General features: G+C 42.7%; 2 protein-coding genes across 6 annotated transcripts in view; one reads left to right on the top strand and one right to left on the bottom strand.

The window, feature by feature from the left end:
- LOC143302178 (inositol hexakisphosphate and diphosphoinositol-pentakisphosphate kinase 2-like) overlaps positions 1-378 on the top strand; it is a 71057-nt gene extending 70679 nt beyond the window's left edge. For all 5 annotated transcript variants that reach the window (XM_076616721.1, XM_076616722.1, XM_076616719.1 and 2 more), the window contains exon 28: positions 54-378. In XM_076616721.1, coding sequence (XP_076472836.1) covers positions 54-70 — 17 coding nt within the window. In that variant the 3' untranslated portion in view covers positions 71-378. The remainder of the gene's footprint in view (positions 1-53) is intronic.
- A 147-nt stretch (positions 379-525) lies between these two features.
- LOC143302179 (beta-1,3-glucan-binding protein-like) lies at positions 526-12420 on the bottom strand. The gene is made up of 9 exons (XM_076616723.1): positions 12261-12420; positions 10989-11122; positions 10661-10735; positions 9652-9712; positions 8579-8761; positions 5901-6096; positions 4477-4551; positions 3357-3495; positions 526-859 (listed from the first exon to the last, which is right to left on the bottom strand). Exons 1-9 carry the CDS (start codon positions 12355-12357, stop codon positions 623-625), a joined length of 1197 nt encoding a protein of 398 aa, XP_076472838.1. The 5' UTR covers positions 12358-12420; the 3' UTR covers positions 526-622.
- Positions 12421-20658: the final 8238 nt, after the last annotated feature.

The raw sequence follows: 20658 nt of genomic DNA, 5'->3' as shown, positions 1-20658 counted from the left end.
TCCATGTGGGTCTGAATGTGCTTTGAGATTTTTTTGCTTGTTTGATATTTCAGAGACTGAAGTGCTGTAGTTGTCCTGCCCTTGATGCTGTGCTGTCCATGTCAGTCCACCAGCAAGAGGATTTCTCCGATACTTGTTTAAATACAGAGACTGACAACAGAGAGACCCAGAGCCACCAAGCCAGCGACAACAACAACAGCTTTGAATGCATCACTACACCTGTTGTCTGGGACAGCTTCCTTTGCCAGAGTGTGTCAGAATCAGTCAGTTTAATTGTGAACTTTGAAATGGACCGTAAGTTGATTAGTGCTGAAGGAGGGAGAAGTGGGAAGGAGAGGCCCATGACTGTCCAGAACTTTAACATTTAGAAAGTTAAAAGAATTTTTGCGGGAGTCCATCCACACACACCAAAAAAAAGGTAAGAAAAATCATAACATACGCTATTTTTAAACTGGATAATACCATCACTGAATACATCCTCTGCAGAGTACCTCAACACAGGAAATCAGACACAAGAGTGGTGCAGATTATTGCAGTATTTTTATTGTGAATACATGCTGTCAGCCTCCATCAGTCAGTTCTGACAGACGTGCTAACACAGTGGGTGACCCCTCCTCCCTGATCAGGGCTGTGGGTCAGGCTTGGTCTTCCACACACGGACATAGTTCACCTTCATGGCAGCGTCCTCTCCGTTGTTGCTGTCTGGGTGCCAGGTGGGGTACCACAGGTTGCGTGCCGCCCAGAACCGGTCTGATTCGTGGCCAGCCCCATCCTGCCAGGGCTTTGGGTACGGTGCATTGCGGTTCTCGTCCTTGAAGAACCCCACCCCGCCGACAGCCACGTTCAGCACCAGGTAGAACTGAAAACACATCATCAGTGTGTGTACAGCTCATTCGTGTCCACTCCTTGGGAAGCAGAATGCCGCGGCATCACTCTTCCTACGGACTGAGCCCATGGTCAGACAACCAGCTGTCTTCAACTCTGAGGAAAGAGGTTGTTTGTATGTTCTGAAGAATATCTGTGGAAGACTGGAAAAGCAGATACTGTGCATGGAGTTAGACGGGTGTTGGTAGGTACAGCCACCATGAGGAACCAAAAACGCTGTGTGTGTGAAAAGCGTCTGGAAGAGTTGAGTTAAACAAGTGCTCTTACTGGCTGGCACACTGAAGACCAAATAAAAATTAAAGCAGATTTCATACACACGTGTCAAGACTACACGTTTTGTCTCCAGTTTGACAAGCACTCTTTCAGCCACTATCAGGGCTCGGTAGAAACTGACGTCAGCTGTGTATGTGTGTGTTGAAAAATGTGTATCAGATATTTATTTTCAGAGGAAATATGTGCATCACATTGGACAAGTGCTCTATTTCTTGTAACATATGCTGCAAATGTAAGACGTTTTCTGCATGTTTTCAGACTTAGGTTATGAAAACATTTAGCAAAGTGAAAACATTTAGCAAAGTGCATGGGTATATGTGTTCATGTGTGTACTTAATATAATTAACTGTACTATGTATGCATTTGTATCAAATGCTCTATGTTGGCAAATACATGAAGGTGAAACAGACATGAGAACTTCTGTATGAGGAGGTAGAGGGGTGAAATACATCCCATAGCAATCGTACTGTCTTACCTGCAGGTGAATTAGTGATAATGTAAGTTGTGTCATGGGTATAAAGAATGCAGTGACACAGCTGTTCAGTGATTTGGTCTGAACAGACATTTCTTTGAACTGTGCATGTCCACTTCTACACACAAACGGTATGACAGCTTACTCCGTTCAGCCACTTGGCATAAAGTTATAGCAAAGACAGAAATTTACTGTTTCTTGCATTTTAATTTGGCCACATATCCAGTATCTTTATGGACAAAGTTCTTCAGACAGTCATGAGTCTTCATTGGTAACATAATAAATAAATGATTATGTCCATGCTTGTGTGTGTGTGTGATATGGTGTGCATCTTTTGTAATTCATTGTTGCATTTTATGTTGTGGAAATGTTGCGGTATGCTTGTACTTTTTTTTCTTTTTTTTTTTTAAATACTGCTGTCTGTAACAAAGTTCAAATGTGTCTTGCAGTGATGTGTTCAACAAAGTACTCTTACGTACGAAAGTGCATTTTATTTTAAGTTAATAATCTTTAAGGTCTGTGATTTAAGGAGAACATTGTCAGCAACCATTGTCATCTGTTGAAAAAACATACCAGTCTGGACTATTGTCTGTATAAACTCTCATCTGTTGTCATCTATCTTACCCCAACATTTTTCCTAAATACATAAGTATAAATTATTACACAAATCAAGACGGTCGATCAAAAACATTGTCCATAAGGACTGTCACTCATTTAGAATATCATGAGTAAGAACAGTCAAAAAAAAAAAAAGAAAGAAAAAATGTTGGCATGTTTCCTGTTGAAAGCATTTAGAACATCACGAGTAAGGACTGTCAAAAAGTTGGAATGTGACCTGCATTATCTTTCCAAACCCAGCATTGTTAAACCTGTCACCCAAAGCAACTGGCCTCCATCTGGGGTGACATGGCCCTGTGCTGTCGGCTGGACTAAAGCAACAGTGTTAAATGTCAACTCCAGAAGGGGTATCCAACCTCTCAGGCAAACACACACACTGATTACATCTGTGATGGGGTGGTGGTAAGGTGGTGTTAGAGAAGGTCAAGACACAACTATACATGTATGATACGAATCAGATTAATAACAGAAATGCAAACATCTGCAAGACACACTATAAAAATGTCTAGGTATTGTAAAAACGTATTTTGCTCAAATCGGCACTGATGAATTCCAACGGTTTGAAGAAGAGATAGTTTTGTGGGGCCGATATGCTGTCAGACATTTCGTACCATCGCATGCCTATAACTTAGGTGTACACGGAAAGCAGTACACGAGAAGAAAGCTTAATCATTTACATTTTAATGCACAATCTAAATTCCATGGCAACTATATCGATTTATAGAAAACAAAGGTATTTTGTATGTTTGAACTGAGTGGATTTCGAAGATCGTGCCAAAATTCATTCACATAAATATTAGTTTAAAATAGTTATAGGCTGCCTGGCCAAATTATATCATTACAGTTAAAAAGTATGATCTTTCGGAAGTCCAATAACACAAAAACTATAATCTCATCTATAAGGAAGTGTTTGTAATTTAACAAATTGATGAAAAATCATACAGTTCCCTGTAAAGGGAGATAACTTGTGACCGATTTACAAACTTCCTTAGTAACCTTCAGCGAGTCACAAAAGTCGTCTGCTAAGCTGGCCCAACGAAGATTGTAGCCAACCTGGCTACACATCAGTCAACCCCACACACACTGAAGACATGAGCCAACGTCTCACCTCCTGATCGAAGGGGGCCATGTGGGAACCTGCCCTCCAGGGATTCTCATGACCTTTCATCTGATCAAGGCCCCCAAACTCCCAGAACCCCCCTGGACCTGGCGCCACCTTCAGGGTTTCCTGGCCGTCCAGCGTGAAGCTGGACACACGACAGGCATTGTGAACACACACACAACCGGTATTGTGAGCAGACAACAGGTATTATAGACATACACAACATGTAGACACACACACAGCGGGTACTGCGAGCACACAAATCAGATATTGTAGGCACTCACAACATGTAGACACACACACAATGGGTATTGGGAGCACACGCAACAGGCATTGTGAGCACACACACAACAGGTACTGTGAGCACACAACACAAATGCAAGGTCCAGAGACAGAGAAAGAGCAGCGGCCAACAGTGGAGTGTCTGAATCTGGGTATTGGGTATACAAGAAAAGGTACTGGACACAGCAGGTATTGTGAGCACACATAACAGGTATTAGGGGCACACACACATATTCTTGTGGCTAGCACTGAGCAGAGTACATGGGTTGGACAGTTTTTATCATCCGTGAATTTCAGGGAGCAGTGTTTTTGCTTGTCCTGGTGAGTCTGCGCTGGATGTCATGAAGAATTTCTAACAATGGCTACACACATTCTGCCACTGTCACTGAGTTGGTTGCTGTCAAAGCATTTCAGTGACAGCATATCAACATTTTTTTTTAATGTCTCTGATCTGTTTCAGCCTATGGATTTGGAAAGCACGGCGTTTTACAATGCTGTTTCACATTTGTTTGAATGGTAGACAATGAACTGATGTCTCCCAGCACAATGTCATGTGTCTCAACACAGTGACAGAACAAAGGTGCATAAAATGAAAAACTATGTGAACAAATAGTCAGTAATCAACAGTGCATGAGTCTTAATATTTGTGCGATATTTTCATAGCTGAACAATGTGATTCTGAGAAAAAGCAGCAGCTGAATATTTTTACCAGATATAAATTGTTGTATTTCACAATGCATATACAGCTGCACACTCTCAACAAATTCACACACAAATATATGTGTATACATGCATGCACATACACGCACACTCCCACTTACACACACACACACACAGAACTCACGTGATGGAAGTGTTGTCCCATTCCACTCCATATTTGTGGAAGTCATCAGCGAAAGTGCCTCCTGATTGTGACAGACTGTAACGAGAACAACAGTAATGAGGCAATAATCAATAAAGCAATAAAACCATTTTATAAATCCTTTACAAATCGGAAAATACTTCTTTTCAAATAAACTATCTCACAACACCGTACAAATAAATGATATCATCATTTACAAATGGAATAAATGAAAGTGATGGAAAAGAAGACGTACGTTGTGAGGCGTTGAGTGTTTCCCAGTTAAGTGAATGTATCATACTGCACAGTTCTCTCATCGCCATAAATTTTTGTGTTTGAAATTCTGGCTTCTTTCGAGTACAACACAAAATCTGGCAGCACACGTCATCTTTTTTTTTTTTTAATGTGTAAGTGTATATAATTATTTAGCTGTCAATATGTATATTTCTACAGAATTTTGCAAAGGATAGCTTTTTTAGGTTCTTGTGTATACATGCTGCACACAGGACCTCAGTTTATCATCCCATCTGAAAGACTAGAACCCAGACCACTGCTCAAATTTTGGTGGTGGACAGACGATAAAACGCTAGTTCACACACTATTTCAAATATGGACAGGATCTTCCAGAATTCTAGGAAATCTTTTCAACTTATCACGTCTACATGTTTAATCCACACTGTACTGAACTAATCCAAAAAGAAATGGCTTTCTCCACAAAGTTGGGCTTTCTTAGAACTTCAAAATTTGCACCTGAACACATAAACAAATACACACACACACACACACACACACTCATACACACACACACATTTGCACATGAACACACACACACACACACACACATTTGCACGTGAACACATAAACACACGCACACACACACACACACACACATTTGCACGTGAACACATAAACACACACACACATTTGCACATGAACACATAAACACACACACACACATTTGCACGTGAACACATAAACACACACACACACACACACACACACACACACATTTGCATGTGAACACACACACACACACACACACATTTGCACGTGAACACATAAACACTCACACACACATTTGCACGTGAACACATAAACACACACACACACACACACACATTTGCACGTGAACACATAACACTCACACACACACACACACACAATTTGCACGTGAACACATAAACACTCACACACACACACATTTGCACGTGAACACACACACACATTTGCACGTGAACACATAAACACACACACACACACACACACACAATTTGCACGTGAACACATAAACACTCACACACACACACACACACACACATTTGCACGTGAACACATAAACACTCACACACACACACACATTTGCCCGTGAACACATAAACACTCACACACACATACACACACACACACACACACACAAAGACTCGTACACTTCTTTGTGTGCCTTGGGCCACTGGTTGGTCCAGAAGTCACCCCCAAAGTGGAGCGTGCTCCCAACGGAGTCGGCGCCCAACGATTTGCCCTGGGGGTCATGGTAGTTGAGGTTACCGCGGCTCTCCATGATGTCAATCTCCCCTGAAGCGGGCCACTTGCCATACACATTCAGCCTGGGCAGCATCCATATGGCTGGGACACGAGGAAAGAACCAGACATGTCCATCACTCACTGATGGCTGCAAAACTGTACTTTTGGTTGTCAGCAGCTTTCATGTCAATAATAATATTAGGGTTCCCACATACTGTGACCAAACAATATTCCAAACTTTTTCAAGACCCATTCCAGACCAGACTAAAAAAAACAAACCATTTCCATACCATGAGATGATAAAGGACTCGTGTGCAGAGCAAACCTAACAAACAGGAAACAATGGCATCAAAGAGTGATCCATGTAAAAATGTTGTCATGCACCTCCTTCCTTTTATGTTTTTTTAGAGAGATATGGATCAGTCCACATGCTTTAATGCCTCCACGACACTGAAAATTTGTAGAAAAACCTATGTATGTATGTACACCCAAATATATACAAAGGTAACAGTCCCATAGCTTTTTACAGCCATCAGGGTCAGTGGATTCACATCCAGTGTCTAGGGCTGCACAGGAAGGTGGGGCCCACTCCTCTCCTTCAGCCGTTCCCCAACACCAGGCAGATACCCAGTCACACGTGGGTAGTGAGGAAAATCACAGTGAAGTGCCTTTCCCCAAGGACAACACCAGGCAGGTACCCAGTCACACGTGGGTAGTGAGGAAAATTACAGTGAAGTGCCTTCCCCAAGGACAACACCAGGCAGGTACCCAGTCACACCTGGGTAGTGAGGAAAATCACAGTGAAGTGCCTTTCCCCAAGGACAACACCAGGCAGGTACCCAGTCACACGTGGGTAGTGAGGAAAATCACAGTGAAGTGCCTTTCCCCAAGGACAACACCAGGCAGATACCCAGTCACACGTGGGTAGTGAGGAAAATCACAGTGAAGTGCCTTTCCCCAAGGACAACACCAGGCAGGTACCCAGTCACACGTGGGTAGTGAGGAAAATCACAGTGAAGTGCCTTTCCCCAAGGACAACACCAGGCAGATACCCAGTCACACGTGGGTAGTGAGGAAAATCACAGTGAAGTGCCTTTCCCCAAGGACAACAACAGGCAGGTACCCAGTCACACGTGGGTAGTGAGGAAAATCACAGTGAAGTGCCTTTCCCCAAGGACAACACCAGGTAGGTAGCCAGTCACACCTGGGCAGTGAGGAAAATCACAGTGAAGTGCCTTTCCCCAAGGACAACACCAGGTAGGTAGCCAGTCACACCTGGGCAGTGAGGAAAATCACAGTGAAGTGCCTTTCCCCAAGGACAACACCAGGTAGGTAGCCAGTCACACCTGGGCAGTGAGGAAAATCACAGTGAAGTGCCTTTCCCCAAGGACAACACCAGGTAGGTACCCAGTCACACCTGGGTAGTGAGGAAAATCACAGTAAAGTGCCTTTCCCCAAGGACAACACCAGGCAGGTACCCAGTCACACCTGTGTAATGAGGAAAATCACAGTGAAGTGCCTTTCCCCAAGGACAACACCAGGCAGGTACCCAGTCACACCTGGGTAGTGAGGAAAATCACAGTGAAGTGCCTTTCCCCAAGGACAACAACAGGCTGAAATGGGTCCTCAAACTCTGATCACTACCGATATATAATTACTTCTTTTTTTTTAATTTAAAAGCTTAAAAAAAACAAATATATGCACGTGGACAGAAAAAAAAAGGAAGAAAACATGGGTGACAACAGCAACGCACTTTCCCCAGGTGATAGCAGTGCACAGTGCAACCTATGAAGAAGTAAGGTGGTAGAATGTTTAAGACGCTTCTCTGCCAAGACAGTATCAGTGAGGGTCTAAGTTTGAATCCCGGTTTCACCCCTTCTCCCAAGTTTGTCTAGAAAATCAAACATCTAGTCATTCAGATGAGATGATAAACTGACATCCTGTGTGCAGTACACTCTTGGCGCACTGAAAAAGAACCATGGCAACAAAAATGTCCTCTGGCAAAATTCTGTAGCGGAAATCCACTCTGACAGATATACAAATACATCAGCATGCACTCAAGACCTGACTGGCATGCTGGGTTGTGATGCTGGTCAGGAATCTACCAATCAGATGTGGTGTAGCGTATATACGGATTTCTCCAAATGCAGTGACGCCTCCTTGAGAAACTTATAACTGAAACCACGAAAAAAGAAATGTGCTGTGGCTGAAGCACAACACAACATACCACTCGACACTACCCTCCACGCACAGAGAGAGAGATTCAAGATTCAAGTTCAAAAACTTTATTACTCAAGGATAAATATTTTAGGCATCGCCCAGTCTTCCAATCTGTCCTTGTGACAACAATAACAATAACGACATTAACGATAACGACACAAAAATAATAAATTTGTTAACACTGCTACATCCACTGCTATTACAACGAAGAATGATCACCACCATCATCATTAACATCGTAAAAAGTAATAAAACGAACGCATTCATACATTGATATCCATACACATGCACACAGTCTCTCCACCCAACACACACACACACAGAGAGAAGAAGAAAGAGGTGTGCAGCAGCCTATGGTCCTTACCTGGCCACAGCCAGTCCCCACTGGGTAGCTTGGCCTCCACCTCCACCTTGCCATAACGGAAGTTGAACCCCCGCGAGGAGCGGAGCCGGGCGGACTGGATGGGGTTGACAATCTGCCCCGGCTGGCCCTCCCGCGAACACCCCCAGTCCATGTTGCTTGTGCACACGTCAGCCGCGCTGGATCCTGCAACGAGGAACCGTCCCTTTGGAAATCAGTCATCTGTGTGTGTAACCGTCTGACAGAAGCCAGATGACTGGCATAGATTAATACATGGGTTCATTTGTCCCTTATGTGACAGACTTCTTTTTCTCTCTTTAAACCCTTGGAAAAAAAACAATAGAAAGTGGTGTTTCAAGACATAAATCAACACCAACAACAATCAGCCTTATACCGAGAACATGGTCTGGAGATATACCACCACCCCAGATCAAATGTGTGAATTTTCAGCCTCCCACAGTTATTTCCCTTTTTTGATGATTTCATTTGTGACTTCACTATTTACGTACCGGTATGTACTATTTATTATGGCACTTCAAAATCAAATTATGGTGCTTGGAGTATCACTGACCACTAAGGCTTTCTCAAGGTTAACACCACGTTAAATCAAATCAAATTACGGTGCTTAGAACCTCGCTAACAACTGAAGTCATCTCAAGGCTATCACCATGTTAGCATCTACTTCAAGTTAAGGGTAAAAAGTACAATTAAAACTAATGACTGCTTCAATCTTCTCACTCAAAAAGATTAGGGTTTTAACTCTGTGAAGACTCTCTGGTGTGTGCCACAAGGAAGAAGTCACCAGACAGGAATGATTAAACACAGGAAGAAACATGGTGTATTGGGTTATGCTTCCTGACACTTGGTGCTAAAATGCAACACAGAAATAAACAGATTTCCTGTAGTCGGTTCTAGTTTAAAACAGTTGGCTGCCAGGGAGCCTGAAGAACCATCTAATGGACAAATGTTGTAAGAGAACAGCAAGTAGGTGTGAAAAGGATCAACACAACATTTCAAGTTCAAATAACTGAACACAGGTAGGAATCAGTTCAAGGAATACAGCCAGATATACCTACCCCAAAGGTCCAGTTTCCCTTTCTCAAGGTATTCTGTCCCAAAATGATCAGAGGTCAGGGTCTGCAAAGTTCAAAGTCAGATGATGAAAATAAATCATCCTGTTTTTTCTTCTCCTCCTCCTCTTCCTTCTTCATTCTCCTTTCCTTTCTCTGATTCTGTGCATGGTAAGGTAGTGGTGGTGATGAGGTGGTGGTGAGTGTATGTGTGTGTGTGTATCTCTGTGTATAATTTCATCATCATCATTATTATTATAATCATAATCATTGTCATATCTTTTTTTTCTTCTTTTTTTTTTTTTCTTTTTTTGTCTACATCCTTTCCAAGGACGTAAATAATAGAAAAAAATATTTTTGAAATACACACTGTGTTACAACTCTCATCACCTTTCTCTCAACCGTGAAATATATTTACCTGTCAATGGGACATCCACTAATACCACAAGGCAATGATTTATGTCTGCATACAAATGGCAGGGAAGGGGCAGAAGGGTGACAGATGTGTCTGCGTGAGCTGTGTGTGTGTGCATGTGTGTGTGTGTGCGTGCAAGTCGCATATGTGTTTGTGCATGTGGATAAGCATATGTATATTTGGATCAGGCTTAATTCTTGTGCATTTCTAGTACACTGCTTTGTTCTTTAAGTCAGGAGCACAGTGCAGTGTGACATAACAGCAGATTCAATATCATGATGATTATCAGAAATATTACTGTTGTTATCAAATTCTTATCATATGTACGTAGTAGTAGTAGTAGTAGTAGCAGCAGCATCAGTACTAGTTTTAATTTTGTTGTTGTCATCATTATTATTACACTCCTGTAAGAGTAACTGTAATGGTGAAACACTAGTGCAATAGAAGATTAATGTAACCATTATCGCATCATCCGCATCATCACAGACATTGTTTTCATTCTTTCATCATCATTATTCAACATTAACCTGTTGTTGCTGGGTTTGGTTTGGTTTTTCGTACCATGAAGGAAGAGAAAGGCTCAAAAGTAAGCTGTCTTACCGGTTTGATGTACAGAATCCCATCTCTTGTGTAACTGTTTGTGCGGTTGTTTGTGTAGAACTGGAACTCCCAGTTCTGAAAGAAAGAGAAATTAAGTCATGATAAATCATAGGAAAGCAATCAAAACACACACACACACACACACACACACACACACTCACACACACACACTCACCCACATGCGCATCCAGTTCAAACAAAAGGGAGCAGGACAGACATGCACACACAGAGTAAAGGAGACAGATACATATAAATAAACAGACACAGATCTAACAGATCCACACACACAAGGTCACACACAACCCCCACCCACCAATCAGACACTCACCCCTCCACCTCCAGCAGTCAGTTCATGCTCCCACACCCTGTGGTTGATGAAGTCAAAGTTGTCCTCGAAGATCAGGCAAGGAAAGGATTGACACGTCCGGTCGTCCACAAACCCGTCCCCACGACCCGGCCCATCTGATCAAAACACACAAGACTTGGGTCTATTCACTGTGTGCATGTACTGCAAACTACTTTTGTTAAGTGCCCACCCCCACTCTGCAAGAATTTCACCAAGAAGTTGGGGCTGGGTGTTTACTAGGTAGTTCACTTTTTGACGTAGGCCCATTCCCTGTAATTATTCACTTGAACAGCAACATACACGCATGCTATGTATGTTGCTTTGCTACAACACATACTGACACAAAACTAATAATTATCTTTGAGCATACACACTCTACTTGTTGATTGAACCAACACCCTATACTCCTGCTTATCTGTTTCTATAGCTTATTACAGAGTTAATCATTAAATGTTGAGTAAGGCATATGATATTGTGTCCTGTCCGAAGGAGGAAGGTGGCAGAATGGATAAAATGCTCATGTGCCAATACAGTGACCATGAGGTTCTGGATTCAAATCCCAGTCTTGTCCTTTCCCCCAAGTTTCACTAGAAAATAAAACTGGGCAGCCAGTCATTTGGTTGAGATGATAAGCCATGGTCCTATGTACAGCACACACTTGGCACACTGAAAAAGAACCCATGGCAACATGTGTTGTCCTCTGGCAAAATTCTGGAGAAGAAATCCACTCTGACAGGTACACACACACACATACATATGTATATATCTATATGTATATATATACATATATGAGTCCTGTGGTCTTCATCCACAACATATTACATAGCATTACTTATCTAATGGGCTGAAAGTGAGAACAAAACACTAGCTTCTGCATCAAGACACTATCTCTTGCTCACATTAAGTGTTTTTTCGGTAACACTTGAACAACTCATGCAGGCGTTCTATTCTTTATCCCTAGATCTAAATCTACAGTGCTTTGTAAAACAACATGATCGCAAATGAATTTTCATCATAATCTGATCATCATAGTTCATTGGTTGTTTTGATTTGTTCTTTAATGTACGGAGTGGACGTTTACTGGGTGGAATAAATATGAATGGTTTTTAACCCAAAATGGAAGATGGGCATTTACTAAATACTGGGCGTTTACAAAGCAACTGGTACACAGTACTGTAATTTATTGCATCCAACACGGGTCTTTCCAGCTTTCCAGCAGATCACTAATTAATCAATGGGCATCCATCCACTCACAATCACAATTGCAGGATCCACCGCTGCCAGAATTGCTGCCGAGTCTGCTGCTCCCACCAGCGCTGACCGGCATTCCCGAGTTGTAACCATTCCCCATGTTAATGCCAGACCCTCCATTGTTCGTGTCCCCAGCTCCCCCGACATTGGTGTGACTGCTGGACACACCGCTACCTGGGTGAAATCCACTTCCGGTTCCGGTTCCGCTGGGAGCTGTGTTGATCGGGTGCACGTTCGGTTGGGAATTTGTGGGTAATCGAGTTGGAAGGGGCGGCATTTTTAGGGTGGTTGCAGCTGTAGGGAGGGGCGGTCTTACTGGAGGGGTTGGAAGAGTGGGCCTTGGCGTGGCTGGGCCAGCTGTGGATGAGATCGATCACAGTGTTAGTGAGTCTTGGGGTCACACTGTCAGAATAAATAATTAGATCTACGAGCTGTGTTTTTCCCCGTGTTTATCATACGAATGAGAAAGCTACTCTCTCTCTTTCTCTCTCTCTCTCTCTCTGTGCAGTGGGTGTGAAAGACGTCAGCATGGTACAGTTAGCCATTATAAATTCCTGTTTCTACACACACACACACACACACACACACACACACACATATATATAGTATATGATAGACCACACAGCATGTCAACTACGACAGCCCATATTACAGTTTCAAGGTCAGCTGAAGATGAAATCACAAAATGCTGTACACTCCTATCTTAGCATCCTAACTGCATGCCAGTTGAAAAATGAGTAATGAGATAAGTAGGCCTGTTCTGTTCATAGTAAATTTGCTTCATTACATGAAGTCTGTAATTTTGACAAAGCCAGTGTTACGGAAAATTTGCTGCTCTTGTCTTACACAGAATATTATCAACTTTGCTTAATTCGGTGTTTAAAGTTGTAAATGTAATTAGGGTGTTTGAAATTAGATTCATTTGTATTGGTTAAAGCACCCCCACCCTTCTCCTTCCCCTGCACCCCACACCGTGCCTCGTGCGGTCAGCTGGGCTGAAAAGAACCTATGTTAAGGGTTCCGAGGAGGGACGTGTGACTGACCGTAGGTCCAGGATTTATCTGTGGCCTGTACCCCTTCCCCAGTGGTCTTGAACGCCAGCATCCAGTAGTTCACAGTGTCGCCAGGGTGCAGCTGCACTGAGGCGTCCGTTTGCACAAACTCGTCACCTGGTGGGAGAGAAGGAATGAGCTCAAAAAAAGAAGAATTGTTCCAGGAGATCTAGACAAATATTCATGTGTATGGAGGTTGCTAGGTAGATATCTCTGACGTTTCGGGGCCTTTAACAGATCGTGGCAAGGCATCTGCTCCTTTCGTTGTTGTTGGTTGTTTTTTGTTGTTGTTATTTTTTTTTGGGGGGAGGGGGTGTTTAGGGGAGGAGGGAGGGGGTTGTTGTGGTGTGGCATCTATGAATCAATCCACACACTTCGACACCTCCTTTAAACTGAACCTTAGATTATTAGAATTTTCGAACGTAACACACCAAGGTTCAGATGATGTCTGAAGTGGCAAAACGCAAATCAAGCAGTTTTCACAGGGCGAGAGTAAGATCAGACATTGATTTTCCTAAAAGAGCTAAAGCCATCTCTTCACAAGAAACAGTTGCAACTTACATTTCAAATCTGTTAAAAGAATCTGAAGTTAACATGAAAGAGTTAGCTGCAAAACCACATCATTCTCCTGTTCCTTTTTGGGAAATGTTGAAAGCGGATTTTGATATCACTTATTCTGAAACAAAAAAGGAAGAAAACATCAATATCACGACAAGTACTGCCAGAATTCATATAACAGAAAAATATCAGAATCATCTCCATGTATTTACAGATGGATCTGTTCTTGATGACAAAAACGCTGGTGCGGCTTTCTATATTCCTGCCTTTAAAGTTGAAAAATCTTACTTTATTGGAAAACACCTTTCCATATTCACAGCTGAGCTAATTGCTATTATACAAGCTCTGAACTACTTAGTGAGCCATCAAATAGTTTTCTCGAAAATAGCATTCTTTGTTGATTCCAAATCAGTACTTCATGCTCTAGAACTATTCAGCCTTGAAACAAGACCTGACTTAGTTATTGAGGCAAATCATTTGGTACATTGTTTAAGGATTAAAGGGACTGAGGTAAGTTTTTGTTGGGTGCCTTCTCATGTCGGCATTCTTGGCAATGAAACTGTTGATAAAGCAGCTAAAAGAGGAGCGCAAGATTCAGAACAATCGACAAAAATCCATGTCCGTCTCTCCGTAAAAGAGGCATACACTTTGTTAGAAAAATCAGCATGGGGTCGATTTCATAACCGATGGAAGCTAAAGTTTTTAAACCATAAAGGAACATTATTCCCCGAGAATATTATTAAAGAAAAGATACCGAATCCATCAGCTTGCTATACAAGATTAATAACCTCTACTTTCTTCCGTATAAAACTTGATGCGCTGAAGATAAAGTATAGTAAAAATGTTACATGCATCTGTGGTAAGCAGTTCAGCTTGCATCATTGTTTGTTTCACTGCCAGCAGTTACGTACCTTCTTGCCCAAGTATTTCAAAGAGAATAATAATTCTGCAGATGATTTTTGTAAAGTTATTTCTGACGAGGTTCTTATGGTCGAACTTTCACAGGCATTAGTTCATAGCCCTATTTCTACATTCCTTTAATGCACTTCAGAATTGTGTTAATGGTTTCTGATTATTATAATTATTATTATTGAATTGTTACTGTTAAATGTAATAGCATGTTAGTTATACCCCATGCCCCCACCCCACCCCTTTAATTTTTTTTAATTTTTTTTTTATTATTATTATTTTTTTAACGTCTAATATCACTGATGGTGAAAAGACGCTAAACAAAAGAACGAACAGGGCGAGAGCTATTTTATGTTTTCTTTTCTTGATATTCACTTTTCCTTTCCCGTGTTGGCCTTGACTGTGCTGGTGTTCTGTGATGTCCGCGGTGGTGTAAGCAAGTTGGTGTGGCGGTCGTTTTGCCTTTTTTGACTCACTTGTGTAAACAAAGTGAGTCTATGTTTTAACCCGGTGTTCGGTTGTCTGTGTGTCGGTGGTAAACTTTAACATTGACATTTTCTCTGCAACTACTTTGTCAGTTGACACCAAATTTGGCATAAAAATAGGAAAAATTCAGTTATTTCCAGTCATCTTGTTTAAAACAATATTGCACCTCTGGGATGGGCACAAAAAAATAAAAAAATGAAGCCTAATTATATGCAAACTGCATTTACTGTTATATTTATATTTTTTGTATTCTCTAAACTTGGCACTTTGATCTGATATTCTGACCCAACAACTAGAGCAGTCATTATTATCATTTTTTGTTCAAACAGGAACTTCTTTTGCTAAGCATGGAAGTTTTATTTATTTTGCAAACGTTTTGGTGCAGATAGTAAAAAATGGAAATTACTCTGTAATTAATGCTAGGGGAGTTAATTTGCTTTAAACTGATCTTTCTCATCTTAAACATTACATTTTGAAATTATACTCAATACATAAAAAGCTTGGATTTTTTTAAGTGTATCACAAGTGAGTCTTGAAGGCTTTGCCTCTCTTGTTGTTTTTGTTATTGTTCTGGGTACCAAGCGAGTCTCTGTCTGTGTCTGTCTCTCAGTGTGTCTATCAGTGCGTTTGTGTGTGTATGTGTAAGTGTGCACACCCACACAAATAACAGACAGAGAGAGAGAGAGAGTGGGGTGTGGATTTGCTTTCAGACGTGTGTGTATGTGTGTCGGTGTGTGTATGTGAAAGGTTATGTATCTACGTGAGAGTGTGTGTGTAAATGTTTATGTAAGGCATATCTCTCTGTATGTGTGTGTGTGTGTGCCAGTGTGCGAATAAGAGAGACTGACAAGGCGTCATATAAAGACAACGACAGGGATACTAAGAGAACTGAAGACTGCAACAGACTCTTCCTACCCGTCTTGGACTTGATGTCAACAAAATGGTCTCCAGCAGCCACCCCATGCAGTGGCTTGTTGATGTTGTAGTGTATCATCACCTCTCTGTATCCCTGACCTGCAGTCATGGATCAGACTGAGTGTGAGAGAAACACACACACACATGTGCACACACACACACACACACACACACACACACACATGCGCACACACACATGCGCACACATGTGCACACACACACACATGTGCACACACACATGACCACGCACACACTCTCTCTCTCTCTCTCTCTCTCTCTCTCACACACACACACACACACACACACACACACACACACACAGAGGCAGAGACACTACATATCATCATCTCTGTATGCCTGCTTTTCATCTATTCACAATGGGACAGGGAGACAGGATGAATGCCTGTGTGAGAAACACACACGTCACACACACATACACACGTCACACACACATACAGAGAGAGAGAGAGGGGGGGGGGGGCGGGGATGAACAAACACATCAAGAGAGGGGGGCGTGTCAGTACGCGCCTTATCGTCTGACACCAATAACAGTAAAGTCAAATGTCTCAGAAAGGAGAGGTGACATTCGCTCAGTGAGATTCTGCAACTAAGCGATTATTGCCCGCTACTGGCACGAGCCTTTGCAGGTGATATCTAGCTGTGCCTGTTCGATCATCAGAACAGGCACAACTGAACATGACCCAGTGCAGGGTCTCCTCTGTTGTGTAGCCTTATAGCGAACTAACATTGATAGTTCACAGCTGTGGAGCACTAGGAGTGTACCAGACGATTATATACGTGGCTGTGGATGTTGGAATCAGAATGAATGGTGTGTGTGTGTGTGTGTGTGTGTGTGTGTGTGTGTGTGTGTGTGTGTGTGTGACGTGTGTGTGTGTGTGTGTGTGTGTGTGTGTGTGTGTGTGTGTGTGTGACGTGTGTGTGTGTGTGTGTGTGTGTGACGTGTGTGTGTGTGTGTGTGTGTGTGTGTGTGTGTGTGTGTGTGTGTGTGTGTGTGTGTGTGTGTGTGTGTAGAAGGTCGGGTGGGGATGGGGGTAATGTCACTGAAACTGGCACGAACAATGTTGCAGCCAAAAAATTGAAAAAAAAAACAAAAAAAAAACGCAACAAGAAGAGTAGAATAGCAACAACAATGGTGAAGATGATGTTCATGCGACAGTTGGCAATGATAAGACAAGCGCTTAAGTTGATAAAGGGCAATCAGATCAGACAAAAGAAGATGTAGCTGAGAACATTTTGATATGGTCATATTTTAAAGAATGACACACTGCTGAGCTGAACAATTTTTGAAACACAAAGTTGTAGTGCACAACAAAATTCAGATGCATATATATATATATATATATATAATATGTACATAGCTATATATAGATATATATATATATATACATATATAATATATACATATAGATAGATAGATAGACAGATATACTCAAAACGTCTCCAAAACCAAATAGCCAGTACTGGATGCTGCTGCATGAGTAACAGCCTGCCCTCTACTTATGCCCACCTCTCCTGGCGGCTTTGAGCAATGGGGAGGACACCCCAGCTTTGAAGTTGCTTTGTGGCGGCGACACGACACTGGAAACGACAGTCTACCCAGTAGTTTACTACATGTATGTTTTTGCTGCATTCCAGCTTCGAGGGAAAGTAACGCGACCGACATAATAATAATAATAATAATAATAATGGTATTTATATAGCGCTGGATCTTGTGCAGAGACAAATCAAAGCGCTTTCGCACCAGTCATTCACACGCATGCATAACTCTAATACTGCAGAAACTAAAGACAAGGAAGGGCAGGCAAGGGAGGCTATTTTGGGAAGAGGTGGGTTTTAAGGCCAGACTTGAAAGAGCTGAGTGTGGAGACTTGACGAAGCGAAAAAGGAAGTTCATTCCAATCGCAAGGTCCAGAAACAGAGAAAGAACGGCGGCCAATAGTTGAGTGTTTGAATCTGGGTATGCGTAAACAGAGTGGATCCGAGGCCGATCGTAGTGAGCGAGATGGAGTGTAGAGGTGAAGGCAGCCGCAGAGATAGGAAGGGGCAGTTTTGTGAATGCATCTATAACATAGAGTGCTGATCTTGTACTTTATTCGGTGTGAGACAGGGAGCCAGTGGAGATGTTGCAAAAGAGGAGTGATGTGCTCAGATCTTTTCATAAAACAAAACAATAGGAGAGGAAAGAGAGAAGAGACTTGAACCCTGACACAGCACCTCACCTTTCAGTCTGAACTGCAGTCCACCATTGTTAGAAATAGTAGGCTCTGGCACTTGTGCCGTTGCCAGGGCAACCAGACAGGCCAAAACCACAGCTGGCCTCATGCCGAGCTTTCAAAAACAGGAAACAAAATAAGGTGTCAAACTACAAGTAGTCTACATTAAAAACAAGAGCTATACACCAGTCTTAAAAAAATAGTCAGAAAGCATTCAGAGTGTGTCCTGTGTCTTCACAAGTGATTGAGAACGTTGGTGCTTTTGACTTTTTGCATTTGTTATCAGTTGTTTCACTTGTCAGTTTAACGACTTCACTTTTACGAAGTCCTTTAAGTAATTTCCTGTAATTGTATATAGAATTTTTTTTTCAAATTTCACCCTCATTTCACCCTCATTTGCCCATTTTCCCCCAACCCTCCATTCATTCACATCTCCCACCCCTTCTAACCGATAATGCTCAAATGTATTCATAAATACTTTAACAAAATGTCTTAAGTCACCGATATGTGTGACGGGACATTCAACAAAATTCCTCCTCCTCATCCTCCTCCTCCTGTGTCCTGTTTGAAAGGTTAAAAGTCCCATAGCCATTTCGACCATCGGGACAGTGATTTTTGTCATGTCCACTGCGTTGAGGGCTTGGCTTAGAAAGGCAGCAAATCCTCTCCTTCAGCCGCTCAAACCATCCCGGGCCAGCGGGTATCCACTCACACCCGGTGAGAATGAGGAAAATCGGAGTAAAATGCCTCTTCCAAGAACACAACACCATGCCGAAACCGGAGGCTCGAACTCACAAACGGGGGACCACAGACTGATTCAGAAGTCCAACGCCAAACCGACCCGCCACGGCGTCTGATATCATATGAAACCAGTCTTCTTTCTTCTTCTTCTGTCCGTCACACCACCAACATCCACTTGCCGATGACTCTGTCGTGATTCATGCATGGTGGGTATTCAGTTCGTGTCTCCATAACCCACCAAACACTGACATGGGTTACAGGATCTTTAACGTGCGTATTTGATCTTCTGCGTGCGTATACACACGAAGGGGGTTCAGGCACTAGCAGGTCTGCACATATGTTGACCTGGGAGATCGGAAAAATCTCCACCCTTCACCCACCAGGCGCCGTTACCGGAAATCGAACCCAAGACCCTCAGATTGAAAGTCCAACGCAACCACTCGGCTATTGCGCCGACTTCTATAATTACCACATGTTCACGATGTTATTCAACATTTGGATTTTTTTTTTCAGAGGCTTCCACCGTAATAAAGCTTTTGATTAAGACTTTTATCAAAAGCTCCCATGTTATAAAACTTTGAGAATTTTTTTTCCTTCTTTTTCCCCAGAGGCTCCCTACTAAATAAGGCCTTCAATATCTTCCTCTGAGGCTCCCCCCTGTAATAAAGCCTTTACTGGGATTTTCACAAGAGAAAAGCTCGCCATGAAATAAACTTGAAGCCTTGAAGATTACACACACACACACACACACACACACACACACACACACACACACACACAAACACGCGCGCGCGCACACACACACACACACACACACACACACACACACACACACACACACACCAACGCAATCACGCCCAGCCAGCTTACCGACTTTGTCACACTGAGATGACCAGTCCACTGTTACAAGTAGCGAGCAGTAGCAGACCCAAACCAAGGAAGGCGACAAGGAAGCGGGACGTCAGGGCAGCTGTCGCCACCGACACAAAAGAAAGACGCTGCCCAGTTATCTCTGTACCCGTGTAGGTACAGAAGCGGAGTTTCAAGATCAAGTTCTCCCTTATCTGGGTCCCCGAGTCTCAACGTCTGGGGTAGTAGGCAGGCCAGGCCGGCTTTTATAGGACATGTTTTTATAGGTAAATCAGGACGTAAAGATGTGTGTGCATGTCCGTTAGTGAGGTATGAGAAGATAACCCCCCCACCCCCCACCCCCACCCTAGGTTCATTAAACCATGCGGGTGTATAATCCAGCCGACCACGAAAGCCGTCCAAAGGGAGCAGGTCCGATCCGCCTGCTTGTTGGTGGTGTCGCCTCCCTTAGTCAGTGGTCTCTGGAGAGCTAGCTGGACTCTTTGTCCCTGTTTCGCCTACCGCCATTCCCTTTCCGCCCCGGGCCTGTCGCTCAGCCTCTCACTCTCTCAACACACACATTGGCCTTTGCACGCGCACTCAGACACACACACACACACACACACGTCTAATATCACTCAAAGTGAAAAGACGTTA

This window comes from Babylonia areolata, chromosome 29 (genome assembly GCF_041734735.1).
Source record: "Babylonia areolata isolate BAREFJ2019XMU chromosome 29, ASM4173473v1, whole genome shotgun sequence".
NCBI classification, from domain to species: domain Eukaryota; kingdom Metazoa; phylum Mollusca; class Gastropoda; order Neogastropoda; family Buccinidae; genus Babylonia; species Babylonia areolata.
The sequence above is the reverse complement of the archived record's forward strand: the minus strand, read 5'-3'. Positions and strand labels throughout refer to the sequence as shown.